The 21,183-nt window shown below is 44.0% G+C and overlaps 1 protein-coding gene across 1 annotated transcript in view; it reads left to right on the top strand.

Annotated features, from left to right (window-relative positions):
* SEMA3C (semaphorin 3C) overlaps positions 1-21,183 on the top strand; it is a 151,516-nt gene that overhangs the window by 105,819 nt on the left and 24,514 nt on the right. Inside the window, exons 11-12 of the mRNA XM_033163538.1 lie at positions 10,338-10,482; positions 18,010-18,232. Coding sequence (XP_033019429.1) covers positions 10,338-10,482; positions 18,010-18,232 — 368 coding nt within the window. The remainder of the gene's footprint in view (positions 1-10,337; positions 10,483-18,009; positions 18,233-21,183) is intronic.

Here is a 21,183-nt window from a genome sequence, read left to right as displayed (position 1 = left end):
TGGTATGAGCTTTCATGTGTATGCACACTTCGTCAGATACACTGAAACAGAAGTCACTAGACCCTTATATATAGTGAGAGAGTGAGGAGGGGTATTACTCAGAAGGGTGGTGGGAATGGGGGATTGGCTGATAGGTGTGGAAAACCTGCTGATGACTGTTAACGACTGCAATTGGTCTTACATTAAAAAGCAAGGGGTGAGATGGCTAAAGATAGCTTTGTCATGTATAATGAGAGAAGAATCCAATGTCTTTGTTCAGACCAGGTCTCTCCATGGTTTTAGGTTTGGTAATGAGTTGCAATTCAGCAACTTCTCTTTCCAGTCTATTTCTGAAATTCCTTTCTAGTAAGACAGCTACTTTGAGATCTTGTATAGAACGTCCTGGGAGACTGAAGTGTTCTCCTACTGGTTTCTCTGTCTTGTTATCTCTCAGTGATGTGATATATAACCTATAATTTAAATTTCTAACATAGGGCTCAAAAAATACTGTAGCACACTTCACTGTCAGAAGACAAATCAAACTGTAAGGACCCCCCACCACCACCACCCAATGCTTTAACAACTCAATTTTCATTGAGGTTGGTTTGTACTGTATGTGTGTGTACTGAACAATCTGAAACTGCTCCCTGTCTGGGCACATCACCAAATTACATTGGTAGCATGCATTTTCAGTTGTCATCAGACTAATAAATATGATAATTTTCTTTCTTTCTTAATTGCTTGGCAATCAGAAAGGTATCATTTAAGCAGCTGAGCCTCCTTTTTTTCTTTTGAGCAACTGTCAACAGTGAAAGAATAAAGTTTACCAGCAGGAGTATGTGTGAGCTAGAAATTGGTTTGCCTAATGCATATGGTGAAGTGGAAAATGGGTTAGGCTCAGGCAGGCCATATAAGGTGGTAAGCAAGGGAACACTGACTCTATTCCAGGCCCTGGAGACATTTCCTGTCATGTGTGCAGGAGTTTACGCTGCTGTACGTTTCTTTCTCCACAAGACCCTAAGGATCTCTCTCTCTCTCTCTCTCTCTCTCTCTCTCTCTCTCTCTCTCACACACACACACACACACACACATGCACACACCCCATTCCAAACATACAGTATAATTAAAACTAAAGGTCTTAATGGATTTCATTTGGCAGCAGAGCCTATTTTATTTTCAACCTCTGCATGCTCCAAACAGCAGATACATGTTAGAACACAGGATTCTAATTAGTTTTAATTGAAGCCCGTGTTTCTATGGGTGTTTCTGAAATGAATCAGGTTTTTTGTGCTGAAGAAAACATAATAAATTCAACATAGGGTGCATGGCCTGAAGTGATTAATGCTTTTTGTACCTGATTTATGCTCATACTTATATGAGCAGCGGAGCAGTGATTTTAGGATGATAGATCCTGGTACATTGTTCCTTGGAACCCACATGCGACGTAGAATCAGATTTGCTCATCTTGCAAGATTCAGAGAGGGAAGGGAAGGGTCAGTAAGCTGAAAACTTTAATATCAGATTAGAACCTGATGTAAGGTTTGTACGGCACTGAAATGCAGGATATAATCCAGTGTCCGGTAAATATTCTGCCTTTCTGAGCCCATGTTGAGATACTATGCCAAGGCCTACATTATGGTAATCATTACATACCTAGCTACATCTAGGCACAGAGGGGAAAGGTTGTTTGGCTCAAGGACCCCCATTCCTTTGGGGGGCAAACTTCTGCGGGCTACATGCCAGGGGCAGGTTGGGAGAGACACAAAAGCAGGTGAAGCAATGAATGTAAAATTTACCTAAATTCCCAAGGTGTGGGACCTCAGGCCAGGATCTGAATGAGGGCCCCCAGGCCTCTCCGGTTGCTCACCTTTCCTTTCCCCCCCCCCCAACCCGAGGAAAACCCTCATCAGCTCTATTTTGCAGCCCCCCCTGAGTCTTTTTTTTTCTTTTCCTTTTTTTTTTTTTACCAGAATTTATTAACTTTTCCATACAAAAAAAAAAAAAAACAGAAACACAAACCCGACCCCACACCAACAAATATAAAAACAAAAACAAATACACATAATGTCAGGATTTTTCTTCTTAACAATATTCCTTACAAAAAAAAAATTTCTACTTTCGAATCTTGACGTTTGACTTCCCCCGCCTTTTCACCTTCGGTTTTAAAACAATATACTTGATTCCTTAACAACTTCACTTTAAAAAAAAAAAAATAGTTTTGCTCAAAAATAACACAAATATCTTAATTTTACCATTTTAACTTCAGTCATAATCAAATATTCTTATAACTAAACTTATTTCTTCTATCCATTAACATGCTGCTTTTAACTTAAAGTTCAATATCTCCTTTCTTACTTAAAAATAAACTTTTACTTCGCGCGCCGATTTCGGATACCATGACAGACCATTTAAGTTATAAATTTAATACTTCAACCCACTCCCCTTCTGTCCATTATCTTTTTCTGTCCTGCACTGGAACTGACTCTCCAAAGATCTTCCTCCAAACATCCACAGATCCAGGCTGCACTCGCAACAGGCATTGCATCGGGCTCCAGGGTGTTCAACCTTCTCCTTCTGTGCTTCTCCGTTCCTTCTTGCCATTCTTGTTCTTGTAAAAATCTTAATTCAATGTCCCTCAACATCAAGCTGCCACCTTGACGTCTGGATATTATAAATTTCCTCGACCTGGGGCTGCCACCCCCAGAAATCGGTTCCTGTTTCCGGAGTTGCACAAGCTCTTCAGTAAATTTTCCAATCACCCCTTCCAGCCCTTTGCACAGACATGATTCCATTCCGTCAAACCCTTTCCAAGCCTCCTCTGTGGAAAATAAATTCTTTTCACTTATAATTCCACACAAAGCTTGTAGTTTACGATTTATCAGTTCCAGCCCCAAGAGAGCAAGTTTTCCTTCATCTTGTAAATCAGAGTTCAGCGATAATGCAATCACAAAGTTCAGCATTCTCAGAGGGAGAGTGGGTATCACGTTTCAATTCCTGTCTCTTCCTCCCTTTGTTTCAATTTTTTCCTGCGTCAGTCCCGGTCGCCATTTTTTCCGAAGCCGAGGCACAAAGCCCAAAACTTCAAAAGGAGATATTTTATCACCAATTAACCCCCTAAGGGGAATCTCTGCAGTCTCAGTTTTAAAATTCCCAGTGCCTTCTATGATTGTAGTAGCAGCAGTCACTTAAAGAGTTAATTTCTTTCCTCTCCGAAGGGAAAGAGGCGGGCTGCCTTTCTCCTTTGCCCCAGGTCATTCCAAGAAAACAAAGAGCCATTCAATTACTCACAGTCACTGGGTTCTTATCAGCTCATCAAAGACAGGTAGAACTTAGACGCTCATCAAAGGCTTTGTCGCCGCATTTATATCCCGGTTGGGGCATGTCCCCTATAGCCCAGCTCCGTCGTCCCTTCACCCCCACCTCCCCTTTACAGGGGAAGCGGGGGAAGGGTTCGGAGCCACAATGGGCACAGCCGGGGAGCCCAGGGTGTGGGACGCTCTTCCCACACCCCAACCAGAGCCCCGATATGCGGGTACAGGGCTCCTAACCCCCGGGACGTACTGGCTGCTTCGCAAGCGAAGCAGCCACGACCACCATCAATGGCGTCGCCGCCGGAAGTGAGTCTTTTTTTTCCTGGGTGGAATGTGACCTTGAACTCTACTCATGACTCTTCCTTGCCTGGATGGAGAACAGAGAGGTGTGCGTGAGTGCATGTGGAATCTAGGCTAAGGTAAAATTCATTGCTCCCCCCAATTTTGCCTGGAGCCCCACAGCACTCCAGAAGGCTGCCTGCCCAGAAGGGAGGGTGGCCCTCAGGTTAACCCAGTTGTACCACCTCGGCTGTAGACAGCAAGCTCGTTTCTACATCAGGGAGCCGTCTGCCCTGGCGAGAAGGGTACCATATTTTTCACACTTTTTTTCCTCCTAAAAAGTAAGGGGGAAATGTCTGTGCATCTTACGGAGTGAATGCATGGTCCCTGGAGCTGAATTGCCCAGGGGCCAAAAGCAGATCATGCTCTTTTTTTTACAAAGAGAGAAGGGGGCATTGAAAGGAAGCTGCTGAACAGCTGTTCAGCAAGTGATTGGGAGAGAGATAAGGCTCCCTTTCCAGCCCCGCCCCCTTGCCCAGGCCTCCATTGTTGAATGCAGAGGGAGGCTGTTTGTTTCGCCAGTGACATGTGACTGGCTGATTAGATTATCTGCCTGGAAACTGTAGAAATGGCTGTAGGACTAGAAGCTGCAGAACTGTGAGTTGAACCCCATAAAAACGGGGCTTTTCCCTTTGCAAAAAAAGCTGCACCACTTTCAGCTGATCCTCAAAAAAACAGGGCTTTCCCCCTTTCCTCCTCTAAAAACTAGGCGCGTCTTATGAAGCGAAAAATACGGTGTGTGGTGGTGGTGGTGGGGCAGTTGTGAAGGGTTGACAGGCCCTACTGGGCTCCTGAGCCTGAGGTACCCCCAGCTTCACTGTCATGTATTCATCCAAAGTAATATTCAAAATTACAGAGCAGAAAACCTTTGTTGGAGAACCCTCGCCTGGCAAAGAATTATACTTCCAGGTGTCTCTGGAGCATAGGTGTCAACTTCCCCTTTTTTGCGGGAAATTCCCTTATTCCAGCACCATTTCCCACTGCAAAAAAGGGAAGGTTGACAGCTATGCTCTGGAGTGAGTTAATAACTATTAAACTAATTTCAGTCTGTAATGTAGGCATGCCCTAGTGATCACTGGTTAATCTCCTTTGGAGAGTGTTTCCTTAGTTTCCATCTTCAGCTGTAATCTCCTTTCTCTCTCCCCACTCTCACCCCCATGCTAAGTTTTAGAGTTTCAGTTCTTGTTATAAAGCTTTGCATTTCAGACTGAGTTTATTGCAAATAAAAGGCAGGTCAGCTCTCACACTTCTCATGCTTGACCAGACTCCCAGAAATGTTTTGTTTTTGTTGTTGTTTTAAGTGTTGCTGTTTTTAGTTGGTTGTTTGTTTCTTCTTGTTTTTCGTTCTCACATAAGAAAGTGCAGGCAATGTACATTCCTGTTGCTTTTTCCTGTCTCTTCCAACATAAGCCTAGGATCCATCTGCTTTCATGTACACGACATAATGGTAGCGCCATTTGTGTTTAAGTGCATCGTATATTACATGGCTTTTTAGGCACCTTATTAAAAGCTCTTTTATCTCACATGTAGGATGTTAACAGCCTTCCATTTCACTTATGCATATTTGGTTCCAGCTAGGCTGCACTTTAGGCCAAACCCCGTTTTTGTGAACACCGCAGCCCTCTTCAAATACATCCAGTGCACACAGTGGATGTGCAAAGGAGCTAGTGGGTTAGGACCCGCTCGTCGTCCCCACCCTGAAACTGTTCATTCAGAAGTAATGACTTAAGAAGCGGACTGCTGAATCTGGCCAAATGCTCATCTAGTTCAGCATCCTTTTCTCACAGTAGCCAGCCAGATCCTGAAGTTGAGGCTCCAGTACTTTGGCCACCTCATGAGAAGACTCCCTAGAAAAGACCCTGAGGTTGGGGAAGATGGAGGGCACAAGGAGAAGGGGGCGACAGAGGATGAGATGGTTGGACAGTGTTCTCGAAGCTACTAACATGAGTTTGGCCAAACTGCGAGAGGCAGTGGAGGATAGGCGTGCCTGGCGTGCTCTGGTCCATGGGGTCACGAAGAGTCGGACACGACTGAACAACAACAACAACAACAGCCAGCCAGAAGCCTATGAAGCCCACAAGCAAGACCCAAGCGAGACAGCAGTCTCCCCACTTGTGGTCCTCAGCAACTGGCCTCTGCCAGCAGAGGTAGAACATAGTCAGTAGTGTGAAGGGACCCCGGGTGCATTGACCTGCTTGGTTGGCTTGGCTGGGCCACGTCCTACTGCCACCAAATGCATGGCCACCAGGGGGCATGTGTGTGTTGGTAGAGAGCCATTGAGATGTGTAAGGTTTCGTGATGGTGCTTCACGAGTAACGAAGCAAGAGCCCAAACAGTCTTTTGCAGTTTTATTGTGCAAACTATTTACAGTGCAGAGTTACAAAAAGCATGTCTGTCTCAGTCGCTGGCAGAATCCGGGAGTGGCCCCTTCCGGCTTCTCCCCCAGCATAAGAACTTCGGCACCCCAAGTCTCCTCCTACCCTCCTTGCGTTTCACTCCTCTGCGCAACTGGGGCGACAGAAATGGCGTGCCTCCCTGCTGACCGGCCGGACGAGGTGAGCGCAGGGTCTCAGCAACATCCCCAAGCCCTCTCCCCGCCAGGCTCCCTGTTTGTGGCTCCTGGCTAGAAGAGGCTCTCCCCACCAGGCTGGTTCCTTCCCTCTCCTCCCCACTGCAAGTGTGGCGGCTTTCCCCTCTGGAAGAGGTGCTGCTGCTCAATAACGGACCCTCCGTTCCTCTCAGCGGGCCAGGTGGCAGTTCCCTGACAAGATGGTTTCTTTGGGCACTTATTTCTGCAGCACTTTTACAACGGGCCTTAAGGATTGCATTGAGAGGCATCCAGAGAAGCTGATTGGGTTTAGGACAGGCAAAATAAGTAGCTCTTCACACAGAGAAAATAAGTAATTCTTAGAGCGGTCGTACCGCATTTTGCAGGAATGGCCTCTCACGCAGGTGGCTTCAGAAAAGAACTCTCCATTTCACGATGGATCTGCCTCTCAATGACTATCAACTAGGATGGCTAAATGGAGCCGCCTTACTCAAAGGGTCTTGCGCTTCTGAATGCCCAGTTGCGGCACCAGCACCTTGATACAGGGCAGCCTCCTATGTCACACACTGTGAGAGGACTGATGTTTGCAATCATCCGTACTTGCTTGACGGCAAGACAGCTTCCTGCCACCTCAGATCCTTAGCTGCTGCACAAAGGCATGAAGAGGCCACTTTCAGAAACACGAATTGCCCCTCCTTAAGAGGCAGACTTTCCTGCCACTTCCGTCTGCCCACATGTTCTGCCTCCAGGTCTAACACATTATTCCTTGGACTAAAGAGGGAATTTCTGCCATGTGCAGCCACCTCACTGCTTTAGATCTCTGTAGGCCCATCAACACAACGGGAGCAATTATATTCCTCTCTGCAGGGGCCAATTTCCATTCCATTTGTGAAAGACTTTTTTAGACCCCTCCGCACAGCTTCATGCCGTAATATGTAAAATTTGATTAATGTTTAGAAACGCAAAGTGGCTACAAGTGAAGAAGCACTGACAGCCAAATGCACAGTTGTTTCCGCATTTTGTTGGCAGCATTTCCCATAGAATTTGAAGGAGGACTCACACAGAGCATATCCACTTTTACAGCATGGGCGTATTCATGCTTCAGTGGTGCCACAGAGAAGGGAATATTTGGGTGGTAAGGAAGATATAATGTAAATTTTGAGAGGGCCAGGTCTTACATTTTAAACTTTCTTACCAAACATAAATATCTATGTGTTTTACATTTAAACTCCAGTCTCAAATGCACTTACTCCCAACTCAATATCACTGATTTTATTAACGTCTAGAATCACCAAGTGGCATGAGATTTGCATCTAATCATTCAGAGTGCAGCCTTAATTAAATTCCAATTTGCTTAAGTGTAGTTGCTTTTTTTAAAAAAAAAAAAAACTTCGTTGTAGTGTTTCGCTTCAAGCTGCCATGATAAGCATTTCAGCAGATATATTTGCATAAACTGGAGAATGAAGATTAAACAGGATGCATCAAAAACATGGTGGGAAATCCTTTTGCAGTCCAAGATTGCATCCTTTAACTCCGTAATCAACCTGAGAAAACTAATTACCCCTTTAATGAGGCCCATTTACTTCTTAAGCCATTCTGTGTGCAGACATTTGGAAGCAACTGAAAAGTCTGCGTTCTTTCAGGTCTCCTTTTGGGTTCTTGTGTTTTTCAGCCTCGGCTTTTAATTCAAATCTTGCATCTACCACAAAGTCACTGGGTGGCCTTAGGCAAGCTCCTTTTCCTAAGAATAATTCTGACCTACCTTACAGGGTCGTTGTAAGAATTACAACTCAATAGTGCTGGCAAAGTGCTTTGAACACTTGAAAAACACAACAAAATGTTGTCATTGTTAATTCCAATATTGCAGGTGGAGCAATTGACTTCATAGCATCTTCTAGTTCAGTCTCTCAAAAGTGCAGTCCTGTACATGACTGCTTGGAAGTAAGTTCCCTTCGAGTTCAACCTAATATACCCACATAAGTGGGTAAAGCAGCCTTTGCCAACCTGGTGCCCTCCAGATGTGTTGGACTGCCACTCTCGCCAGCCCCAGCCAGAGTCAGCACAACTCAAACTGATGGACGTTAGGATCCACAGCAACTGGAGTTCCCCAGGCTGGATGAAGCTGTGGTGTTCGATTAGCTTAATGGTTCTATCATCTTCTAAAGAACTTCTCCCAACAGAATTTGAAAGTGACTCTGCACTTAGATAGTGGGATGTCTTCAGTAATGTTTATTACAGAATCAGTGGCCAGGAAAAAACATTTTTTAAAAACCCAGTCCAATTCACTGCAAGGCTGGACCACCCACTCTTCAGTTCCGCAAAAGACTGACCTATCACAGTCTTGAGCAAAATAAAATAAAATATAGTGCAGTCAGAGGAAACACTCACCACAATGGTATGACCTGTTGCTGCCTTTAGATACAGAATACAATGCAGAATACAAAAACAGTAGAAAGCAAGAGTGGCACACTTGGGGCTTGCAGGGTTGTTGTTGTTGTTGTTGTTGTTGTTATATAACCTTGAGATCCACCAATGGGAGCTGGGTGCAAAATATATACAATTAGAATTAAATAATTTTGAATCCAGGAAGTTGAGTACCAGAGCGGAATGCCGCAATGTAGCTCACAGCCTTCCACTCCAGGTTCCCCAAACCCTTCTTCATTTCTTTCTAATTTTGGCCAGGAAAGTCATTTTGTGGCTGCTACTAGGAGCCAGAAATCCTTGCCCAACCTACAGTAAGTCACCTCAGGGCCTTTGAGGAGACCGAGAGCTACCTTCGGCTGCAAAATGAAATACTTCATTTTGCAACTTTTCGCGCATCACAGGGGGTTGGACTTGGGGTCCTTTCCAACTCTACGATTCTATGATGCTGTGAGGAAGCTAGAATGGTGTCAATGATTTTGTGTGCACAATAACAAGAAGGTAGCATGAACAGATTTTTGTTGCCATCAAATGCCAACAGTGCGCTTCAGCTCTCTATATTGGACAAACAAGCCAAACCCTACGCCAAAGGATAAATGGACATAAATCTGATATCAGGAATCACAAGACAGAGAAACCAGTAGGAGAACACTTCAGTCTCCCAGGACATTCTATACAAGATCTCAAAGTAGCTGTCTTACTACAAAGGAATTTCAGAAATAGACTGGAAAGAGAAGCTGCTGAATTGCAACTCATTACCAAACTTAAAACCATGGAGAGACCTGGTCTGGACAAAGACATTGGATTCTTATCTCATTATACATGACAAAGCTATCTTTAGCCATCTGACCCCTTGCTTTTTCCTGTAAGATCAATTGCAGTTGTTAACTGTCGTCAACAGATTTTCCACACCTATCAGCCAATCACCCATTCCACCACCCTTCTGAATAATTTTTTTTATAAGGTTTTTTATTATTTTCCAATGGAACAAAGAAAGAAAACACTACATAAACATAAACACAATAAAAACACAATACATAATGAACAATGAACAAAATAAAAACATTAACAATAACAACAAACAAAGAAAATCAAATACATACCTTAACCAACACCTATCTTTATACTTTTCTTATTTCTAACTTCTCTGTTAGGGGGACTTCCCCTGTTCCCTCCACTGCCTTCAAAATCATATATACGTTTTAGGTAACTTTATATCTTTTTCCATTAACATTTACCGTATCTCTTAATACTCTTTAAATTTACTTAATCCAATATAAATCATAACTTATACTCAATATCTTACAGTATTCTTTCACAATTAAATCATTCACCACAAAAATTTCTTCTAAACATTTTGTCTAACATTAACCTGCTAAAGCCGATTCTTCTGATTAATTCTGCTCAAATATTCAAATATTCAATTTTACACATTTAAGTAAATAGTCCTTAAATTTCTTCCAGTGCTGCGACACCTTCTCCTCCCTCTGGTCTCGGATTCTAGCGGTCAGTTCAGCGAGTTCCATATACCACCACCCTTCTGAATAATACCCCTCCCCACTCTCTCACTATAAATAAGGGTCTGGTGACTTCTGTTTAAGTGTATCTGAAGAAGTGTGCATGCACACGAAAGCTCATACCAAGAACAAACTTAGTTGGTCTCTAAGGTGCTACTGGAAAGAATTTTTTTAATTTTAATTTTGTTTTGACATTTTTGTTTGTTTCTTTTTCTTCCCCAGCTCTGTATTTAAAGGTTCAGCCGTCTGTGTATATCACTTGTCTGATATCCAGAGAGTGTTCAATGGCCCGTTCGCACACAAGGAAGGGCCAAACCACCAGCTGATTCCCTATCAGGGAAGAATTCCTTATCCACGACCTGGGACTGTAAGTACTCATCTGAACATGGTTTTACAAGTCCAACTTGCCTTTCTGTTATCTTTATCAGCCTTAGGCATGATCCTTCACTCAGCATCGCTTTGGTCTGTTCCCGGACTGCTCCCTTCGGTTTTATTTCATTTGGCCACATTTCAGAAGGCATGTGGACAAATTGGCCAGGATTAAGAGGCAGTAAAGCTGATAAAAGGAAGCTGTGGATGATTTTGACAGAATTGGGGAAGTGGATAGATCTACAATGTGTTTAGCCTAGAGAGAAGATAGCTGTTTTTAAAAAGACAGTCATCTAAAGGGAAGGAGAACAATTTACTGCATATTCCTCAGCACTAAGAGATGAAAACCACTGAGCCAAGGCTACGGCAACATGACTTTTAAGTTGAATAATGGGAAGAAAGTTGTTAACCTATAAGAACATTTAGCTAATGGAAGTGACGTATCCAGGGAAGTTTCATTTATTTATTAGATTTTTATCCTACCCTTCTGCCTAAAAGGAGCCTAGGGCAGCAAGCAGCAAAATGTTAAAACTGTACAATTTAAAGTCAAATAAAAACCCATTTGAAACACTGAAGAATGTTTAAAAACATTTAAAAGTTCTGGTTTCGCTTAGGAAAAGGTGGGCTATCTGTCTGTGACAAGGCTGAAAGAAAAGATAAAATAGATAAGGGGGAGGAACTGAGACAAATTTCTTGTTGTACTCTATGATTTGAAGCTGATTTAGTGCAAGGGGGGAAGCCTGAGATCCATGGTAAAGGTAAAGGGACCCCTGACCATCAGGTCCAGTCGTGTCCGACTCTGGGGTTGCGGCGCTCATCTCGCTCTATAGGCCGAGGGAGCCGGCGTTTGTCTGCAGACAGCTTCCGGGTCATGTGGCCAGCATGACAAAGCCGCTTCTGGCGAACCAGAGCAGCGCACGGAAACGCCGTTTACCTTCCCGCTGGAGCGGTACCTATTTATCTACTTGCACTTTTGACATGCTTTCGAACTGCTAGGTGGGCAGGAGCTGGGACCGAGCAACGGGAGCTCACCCCGTGGCAGGGATTCGAACCGCATACCTTCTGATCAGCAAGCCCTAGACTCTGTGGTTTAACCCACAGCGCCACCCGGGTCCCGTGAGATCCATGGTACCTTCTGTTTAACCTTATGAGGGCAGCTCCATCGATGGCAGTCAGCGGCCAGAGGCAAAAGTGGACAATGAAGGCCAGTGTCCCCTTTTTACAGTGGGATAGTTTCTGCATACAATCACACACAGCCTCTCTGTCCTGCATCCAAGCAGGCAAAAGGCATTATCAGAGGACAAGCACACATTGCAACCAGGCTGCACTTGAGGAGAGTGTCAAGCAATGCCAGTGAGGGGTGTGGTCTCAAGGGCCAGAAAGAGAGGGCTGGAGGCTCATCCCCGGAGGCTGGGGCTCCCCAACCTTCATTTAGCACTTTCTCCTGGCCACAGCCAGCCAGCCAGCTACTCCACTTGCCTCCTTGCGCGTAGGAAATAATTACATGTTCAGACACAGTGGTGATATAACAGCCAGGAGCTCAGCAGTAGGGCATGCGGTTCAGTCTCCATCTTCCAGACTGAAATCCTATGCAAGGCCAACTGAACTCAGTAAGACTCAAATCTCCACAAGCTTTCTCAGGATAGCACCATTCATTGTGATGGCTAGGTTGGCTCAGAGGATCTGCCTGAGAAGATGGAGAGCCACTGCCAGTTGAAGTAGCTCTGGGTTAAACGGATCAGTGTTCAGAGGGCAACCTCATCTGTTCTGCAGTTTCCCAAGTTACAAGAGAAGGTAATAGCTTACACTGGTTTCCCTTAAGCAGCAAATGAATGACATTGCAGCTCTCTACTAAGGTCATGGCCAATTTATTCCTCAATATCCTGTCTTCCTTTTTCTTGGCCCTAGGGGAACTTACAATAACATTTCAGTGATTTCAGATAGAGAAAGCGCAGCAGCCTTGTTAGCAAAGATCAGTTACTCTGCTGATTAGCAATGAGAGCTTTGCTGATAAACTTGTAACCGAAGCGTAATGGCTGTTAATGGCACTGATGATTAAAATAATTTGATTAGCTTAGACAGATCCGGTTCCTGCATCTGGGGTTTTCGACTACGAACAGTACTAGACACAAGTGAAATGGAATTCCCTTTAGCGCCAAGCCTATCAATGCGGCTTTACATAAAGATGAATGCAGGTTACACTTTAAGCCATTTTTAACAGATAAAAGGTGAATGAAGGATCATAGTAATGGATAGCTTGCATTTCAGAGGTTCATTCTTTTAATAGTGTTCTTGGGATATACAAAATCAAGTTACTCCTTTTGCAAGGAAATTTAGTGGGCCTGGGATTGTTCAAATGCTTCCGGAAAAAGACAGATGTTCCATGTGCAAAAGTTAAAGTTGAGTTATATGAAAGAATATAGCTTCTAAAATACACTCTTCCCAAGCTCAGAAATAATGGAATGCAATGAGATACTATATATGTATACCATATCTGTGCCTAGAACTGGTGTGTTGGGACATTTTTATGCAAGCAAATAATTAACACATATCCGTTTGTTTGTTTGTTTGTTTGTTTGTTTGTTTGTTTGAAAAGTTTAAGAGACTATTCAATCAACAACATTAACAAAACAAAAAACCCATAAGCAGTTTACCTAGAAAAGATATACAGTGGTGCCTCTGTTTAAGAACAGTCCAGTTTAAGAACGCTTTTAGTTTAAGAACAGACTTCCTGAACGGATTAAGTTCGTAAACCGAGGTACCACTATATAATATGCATTTTTTAAAAATCAGGAAAAGTAAAACAAATTGATGTGGAATTTATCAAAATATGAATAAAATCATCAATTTTAAAGCAAATGTACATAACAAAATTACATGTTAAAGTTACATTTGTGCTCTATGCATATTTTAAATAGAGTAATCCTCTTAGAATAACAGCTTCTGACACAATATCACAGACATTATTAGCAATATACTGCCTTGGGTTCATTGAATCATAGAATTGTAGAGTTGGAAGGGACCACAGAGACCATCTAGCCCAATTCCTTGCAATGCAGGAATCGTTTGCCCAACGTAGGGCTCAAACCCATGACCCTCCAAAGTGGTACAGTCTGGGAAAGGTTGTGCTATGTGAGGTTTTAGGATATGCAGTTTGGTTCTTACGTTTGACAGAAGACTTGACTAATGGTTAAGAACACTGTACTTTTCCTGTGGACACATCTTAAGCAGGGGGTCATGCTTGGGAGAGGATAAAACATTCCCATATTTGTTCAATTCGAAGAACAGCCCTCTCCTAGGAACTACAACACAGCATTCATCTCCAAGAAAAGCATGTGGGTATGCCCAGGGCAAACTGGCAGTGGAAAAGGATGTTATTCAGTTACAGCTGAGATGAGTTCCTGTATTATTTGGCTTTGCATTTCTTAACTGGCAGAAAGAATGGCTTATTGCAGACCTAAAACAACTTTTAAATATGCACTATCTGGAGGCAGTGAACTCTTCTATACCCCAAAGAAATGAACCAGCTATACAGTCACTGGACTCAAAGAATATTCCCTTACACAAGGGTTGATGTAAGGCTCATAACGTATTCTATGACATGATTTGTATAAAGTCCGGTTGACTAACAAGATTTAAAACACAGCCACCAGCCCAGCATGAACCAGTACGTTACGTCATTAATGTTTCCTTTGACTTATATTCAATTGTGGAAGAAATATCTGCAATGACTGGTATGTATTGCAGGAATGCCAAGTCTGCAAGGCTTGGCTTTTGCCCAGTGAATATGTTACATTATTCAAATCCACATAAAACTATTGCTGAAATGGGTACCTTAGGAGGTTAGTGCTAGCTTCTCAAATCAGCCTGAGCTTTGCCTAGTTCACCATTCCATTTCTCTGGAAAGCTCACCAGAGCACTTTCTTCTTTACATTAACAAAGCACCAGCCTGTTGCCAAAGGACCTAATTGAGCCATTATTAATTGTTATGGAAGAACATAGCAAAGCCAGTTTGCTCATCTCAGTCAGAGATAGGAGTCCTCCAGATGTTGTTAGACTCCAACGCTCCTCAGCGCAGTCAGCATGACTAATGGTCAGGGATGGTGGAAGCTACAGTATAACAGCTGGAGAGTGTCATACTAGTTATCCCCATCCTAAATGAGCAGTTTACAGCCAAACCGTATGTGTAGATAAAGCATTAGGTAGTAACCCAAGTCCTCCTAGAATTATACTCCTTCATGCAGCAGATATTTGAACATTTCCCGCGCACCTTTCTCTGTGTGCATAACTCACTAAATGCAGAAAAATAGATGGACTAGGAAAAAGCTACATTAGAAACTTGGCATATTAACTTTCCACAAACATGGCGCTTGTGACATGAGTGAGATAACTCAGTCATGAGATGACAACTTGCCAACTAAAGTCCTATCATCTTAGAACACTCTACCTTGTGTCTATGTCTGCCATTGGACAGTTACTTCTCTTTCATACCAAGGCTGAACTCCTACATCAACCAGTCTCTAATTCTGCATTTAGGAAACTGAATAGAATAGAGGTGTTGCTTTGAAGTAGTACAAGAGGCTGGTCATTTTTCATGGTCTGAGGCCCATTTATTTTGTCTCCCTGGTGCATTAATTGCCCCGTGGCAAATGTATAAGGAACCACATTTAATAATGCTGTCTGCATCATGTATAAGTGTGATTATGGACTGTCACCAAGTTGGCAATTTCTGGGATGGACTATGATGTTTCCCTGTGTGTGCATAAAATAGATGGAACAGATTTTTCTCTCGTAGGCATTGTTGGAACTTGTCTCGAGGGAATCGGGTACAGTACCGCTCTGTTCGCTCAATGTGAAAGTGAAGTAAAAGTCGGATAAATGAAGTTGCCTTCTGTTGAGTTAGACTAGCCTGTCAAGGAGCTGCCACATGAGCCCAGGTGATCCACAGGGCAGGAAAGCATGGGATGCAAATAGCATTTTATTAACCTAAAATAACAACACATCTTAATCCAACTGAGACATTGCTGAAACTGACCACTGGCCCCTCCCTTCCCCCTCTAGCCTCTCACTCTGGACCCCTGCCAAGCAGACGAAGGCTGCATCAAGAATATGAGCCTCTGGACCATTTCTCAGGAACGTGCAGGACTCTCCTTGAGTGGGGTGTCAGAGGAGGAGGCGAGCCCTGCTGCTGGGTAGCAAGGACAACCTCTGACTCCTCTGTCTGAGTCTGCACTCAAACTGTGACTCTCGGCCTCTAACCTGGAAGGCCCTCCTTCTCCTGACCCCCCCCCCCCTTGATCACTCAAACCCTTGCAAGCATGTTGTGTGATCCGGGATGATGGCAGTTGGAGTCCAAAACATCTGGAGGTTACCGGGTTAGGGAGAGCTGAGTTAGACCATTGGTCACACTAGCTGTGTATTCTGAATGACAGCCCTGCTGTCAGTGATTTGTATAGTTGGAGTCGCTCTAGCCTAGGACAGCTACATGTCCTTTACTATTGAGGTTCAGTTCTAGGGCTACAACTCCCATCATCCCTAGCTAACAGGACCAGATGATGGGAGTTGTAGTCCAACTACAGCTGGGGGGGGGTACCACATTGGCTTTCTCTTCCCTATGGTTCAGGAAAGACTGGTGTCACTGAAGTTGCCAGGACACTAGCATATTGTAATGAGGGAGTCCATGGGGCTATGATGACCCAGGAAAGTTTTTGTGAAATAAGTGGAGTGTAAATCAGGTGAATAAGATGGGATTACTTGGGCTGTTCCAGTTCATGCTGAAACAGTAGAAAGGAGTCAGGGGGTCAGAAGTAGCGTGCTAAAACAGCGGCTGGAATTGTGGCCTTGAATGTAGGAACCTGCACCTAAAATCCTCACAACAGGTGGGGAGGGAGGAAAAGGACAAGCTGGTGCTTAACAGGATTGCATTTTTATTTTTATTTGCCTTCCTCTTCTTTCTTATTTTGGAAGTTTATAGTTTCATCAACTGTTGGCAATCAGATAATTTGCTCAAGCAAAATGTAGAACCGCGTTAAACTGTCTTGACTTTGGCATTGCCTTTCAAGGACATTTTAGCCTCTATTGTGGTTTCACAGGGAGTGCTGACATATCTTGCAATCATTCCCTTCTTACAGCAGTCACAGGAAGCTGTTAAAATGCAGCATTGCTATGAGAGGCCTGGTCACCACACTGTTTAGATGAGCAGCTGCACCAAGATTTGTCACTGCCCTTGCAGTATAAGTAAACCTCAGAATATATTAAGAAAGCAGTCCTTCCCTTCCCTTCCCTTCCCTTCCCTTCCCTTCCCTTCCCTTCCCTTCCCTTCCCTTCCCTTCCCTTCTCTGATGCTAGAAACAGCCCATTCCCCAAAATGATGTAATTTCATTAAAAAGCAGACAGGGATTTTCCAGAATCGGGCTGAGGTTACACTGGGCGGGGGGGACGGGACACGACACTTGTTTGTGGGAAAGTGTTTTAACGTACTTCAGCCAGCCACCTGTGTGCCTGAAGTAACTTGTTGAATGCTGTTGCAAGCTAACTTTCAGCATTCTGCATTCACGTAATTTGCGTACACACAGACCACTCCATAAGCCATCAGAGTTGTTTGTACAATTAGAATCGGTACATTTGTACTGGAACTAAACTTGGGTGAAGGCATGCATGTGACAGATTGCTGCAGTACATTACATGTGTACATCTGTGGCCAGTTATGTGTCCTAGTGTACCATTCAGGAGCAAATTACAAGTTAAAGGCCCCAGCCCAGCTTTTGAGTACAATGGTACCTCTGGTTACGTACTTAATTCGTTCCGCAGGTCCGTTCTTAACCTGAAACTGTTCTTAACCTGAAGCACCACTTTAGCTAATGGGACCTCCCACTGCCGCTGCGCCGCCAGAGCACGATTTCTTTTCTTATCCTGAAGCAAAGTTCTTAACCTGAAGAGTTATTTATGGGTTAGCGGAGCATGTAACCCGAAGTGTATGTAACCTGAAGCATATGTAACCCGAGGTACCACTGTATACATTATTGTGGGTGATTAGTAGCCATGTAAAGGGATGTGCAGCCTTTTCTGCATCCGTCAAATTAAATGACGGCTAGATTGGCATTTTGATAGGCATCAACATCAGGTTAATTAATATTCTTTCAGGAAGAAGTCAGTATCATTTAGCAGTAGTTTGCTTGTTTTCCCACCACAAATATATTATTTGCAGGAACTTCACAAATTCGGTGTTAGGATTCACTGGAATTGACCGAGTATAGGAAACAGAATTTTGTAGTTGCGGTTCTTCAAACACAACTTTAACGGCACTGGAATGAAATAATATTTTGATGAAGTATGCTTAAGTACACATTGAAACGCTTGAATGCCAGTTCATGCTCTCGTATTGATTTAGATTTGCCTGCCTTATCCCAAGGACAAAGGAGAATTAATGCACATTTCTGCAATTCAGAGGGTATTTAAAAGAACTGGGAATTGAAAGGTCCTTCGTATAGATACTAAGTGATGATTGCCATTTCCTCTTTTACAGTGTCCTGGAGGAGCGTTCACACCCAACATACGGACCACCAAGGAGTTTCCAGATGATGTGGTCACATTCATCAGGAACCATCCCTTGATGTTTAATCCCATCTACCCAGTCCATAAGAGGCCATTAATAATCCGTACAGGCACCGACTACAAATATACAAAGATTGCTGTCGATCGTGTCAATGCGGCAGATGGAAAATACCATGTCTTGTTTCTTGGAACAGGTAGGACAAACAAACACCTGCTGTTTTAGTAATCTACAGGCATCTGTTTTGCAGGACAGGATCCCTCAAGATCAACCACTGCCACTTTGCTGTTCTACAGATGCGACCCCCCACCAATATGGAACTTTTGTCAATATGAAGGCTGTGTTCCCTGTTCATGGTAGCCAAGGCCAGGGGCAAGAATGGGAAGAGTAATGGATGCAAATTTCACCTTTCTGCAGTAGGCCAATTTCTACACCCACCCATCTCTATCCTCTATCCAGTCAAACAACAGGCATAATCAGAATTTAAGGACACATTGCAGCCGGGGTGGGGGGTGGGGAGAGGGGAAATCAGGGTTCAAAGCAAGGGCCAGTGAAGGGTGTGGCCTGAGAAGAGTTATGGATGCCAGATAAAGAGGCCTAGAAGGTTATCCTCCCATTCTTTTGGTCTCTTAATCAATGCTATAGATTTCCTAAAAGTGTTTTAAAATAGGTTTTTTTAAAGGGGGGATTGTTGTCATCTGCTTTGAATTAAAGTTGTATTCAGATTTAAGGCTTTGGATTTGTTTTTCTTAAAAATACAGTCCGATTAATACCATAGTCACCTCTGGAGAAATCTTAAACCAGCATTCCAGCTCAGCGTTCTCATAGTTTCACACTGTAGCCTCCTAGAAAATTCTTGATCTTCTTTCAGGAACAGCTATGCTTTCCAGTGTTCAAACATGCCAGTACTCTGGTCAACCGAGAGTAAAATCTTATGGTGTCTATACAAATGTTACACTTTCGTTACACAGCTGTCCCATTTCAGCGGATGAGGTCGAACGGAAGCAGGCAACCAGTGCAGCTGTTTTAAGGACTGGCAAAATGGGGTCTATTTGGCTGGTCCCAGTCAGCGACTGAGAGCCAGTTTGGTGTAGTGGTTAAGAGCAGCAGACTCGTAATCTGGGGAACCGGGTTCGTGTCTGCACTCCTCCACATGCAGCTGCTGGGTGACCTTGGGCTAGTCACACTTCTTTGAAGTCTCTCAGCCCCACTCACCTCACAGAGTGTTTGTTGTGGGGGAGGAAGGGAAAGGAGAATGTTAGCCGCTTTGAGACTCCTTCGGGTAGTAAAAAGCGGGATATCAAATCCAAACTCTTCTTCTTCTTCTTCTTCTTCCCTATTACGATAACTAAAGGAAGCCCTATCCAAATATAGCACATACAGCGGTAGTCTAACCTAGATGTTGCCAGAGCATGGATAATGTTGACTGATGGGTCTCTGCCCAGGAGAGGTTGCTGCTGGTGTGCCAGCCCTTAGCTGCTGAGAGGGGCTTTGAGTCACAGATCATGCCACTTGGGCTTGCAAGAAGACAAGAGGGGGCTAAGAAAGTGAGTGCTTGATTCTCAGTTCTAAGAGCCACCAAGGGCACGTTTTGCCCACCCCGAGGCATTTCCCTTCTTCCACATCAAAGGAGAAAAGGCTGCACGTGGGGGCAGTGCGCTGAGAGCAAAACCACCTTTCTCCTCCTCACTACATCCACTGGCGGCCCTTGCATTGTCTGAGCCCTCCCTCCTTGTTCATGCTGCCCATCGTTTTGAGGTAAAGGTAAAGGGACCCCTGACCATTAGGTCCAGTCGTGTCCGACTCTGGTGTTGCGGCGCTCATCTCGCGTTAATGGCCAAGGGAGCCAGCGTACAGCTTCCGGGTCATGTGGCCAGCATGACAAAGCCGCTTCTGGCGAACCAGAGCAGTGCACAGAAACGCCGTTTACCTTCCCGCTGAAGCGGTACCTATTTATCTACTTGCACTTTGACGTGCTTTCGAACTGCTAGGTTGGCAGGAGCTGGGACCAAGCAACGGGAGCTCACCCCGTCGCGGGGATTCAAACCGCCGACCTTGATAATTAGTAACAACGGTTAAAAGGACATTTCTCTCAGAGCACCAGTGTCTAAACAAGGCTTCTCTCCTAAATAATTAGGTTAAGGCAGTGTTGGACACATCTGCCAAAATGGAAGGGGGGGGCTGTTCACTGCCTGTTCCCCTGCCCCTCACAAATTCACACTCCAGCTCATGGAGGGATGTAAACAGGACCAAGGTGACGTTCTGTGGGGCTTGTCAGTGTGACGCCACGCACTCCGACATGATTTGCATTGCTGGTAGCCAGGGAAGAGCCCTAACTCTTATTGCCCTGACGCCAGTAAAGGGCTCCTCTTTCTTTGAACCAGTCCATCCATATTCCAGTCCAGCCTGATAATGGAAGTGTTTTCCATAGTTCCCTGCTCTTCCCTCTGGCTTTGCTTCCTTAAAATTGTTGCTGCTGTCGTTTATTTAAAGCAGTGGTTCTCAAACTTTTTTCTCTGGGCCACACTTTCAGAATAAATATTTGCTCATGCCGCACCAATTTTTTAATTGATTAAAAAAAAGAAAACAAAAGGAAACAACTCCTAGCAGTGCTTGATTTATAACATAGAACACAACTACTTTATAATAGGTTCGTGGGACATCCAGAAAGTATAAAACAATGCAGCTACATAAGAACACGAATCATTTCCAAAATATAATTATAAACGAGCCTCTCATATATGTACCTTAAGTATGTATACGAGGAGAATGAGAGGTGTGAACTTGCTTTTGTCGAGTAATCTCATTTATATTAGATATTTAGTCAGCGCCTAGTTTTCAAATACTTGTCTGAGTAGGAAGGTCTTAGTCTTCTGGCAGAAGGATAACGAGGAGGGAGCCAGTCTAACCGCCCTTGGAAGGGAACAGCCACAAAAGGACTCTCATGTCATCACCAACCATGTCTCTGATGTCATGAACATGGGTGGCACACAATAACTGCTGAAAAATAAATGAAACTCAAGGGTGTGGCCATTTTTTGTCTTGTGTTCCAGTGTTTTGTGCTTTCAATAGGACTAAAGGGATTTGCTAGAGAACGCAATCACCAACAAAAAGCAAGCGAACAAGAGGAACGGGGATCATGGGCTA

The sequence above is a fragment of the Lacerta agilis genome, chromosome 10 (assembly GCF_009819535.1).
Source record: "Lacerta agilis isolate rLacAgi1 chromosome 10, rLacAgi1.pri, whole genome shotgun sequence".
NCBI lineage: Eukaryota > Metazoa > Chordata > Lepidosauria > Squamata > Lacertidae > Lacerta > Lacerta agilis.
Note: the sequence above shows the minus strand (reverse complement) of the source record. Positions and strands in the feature narration are given on the sequence as shown.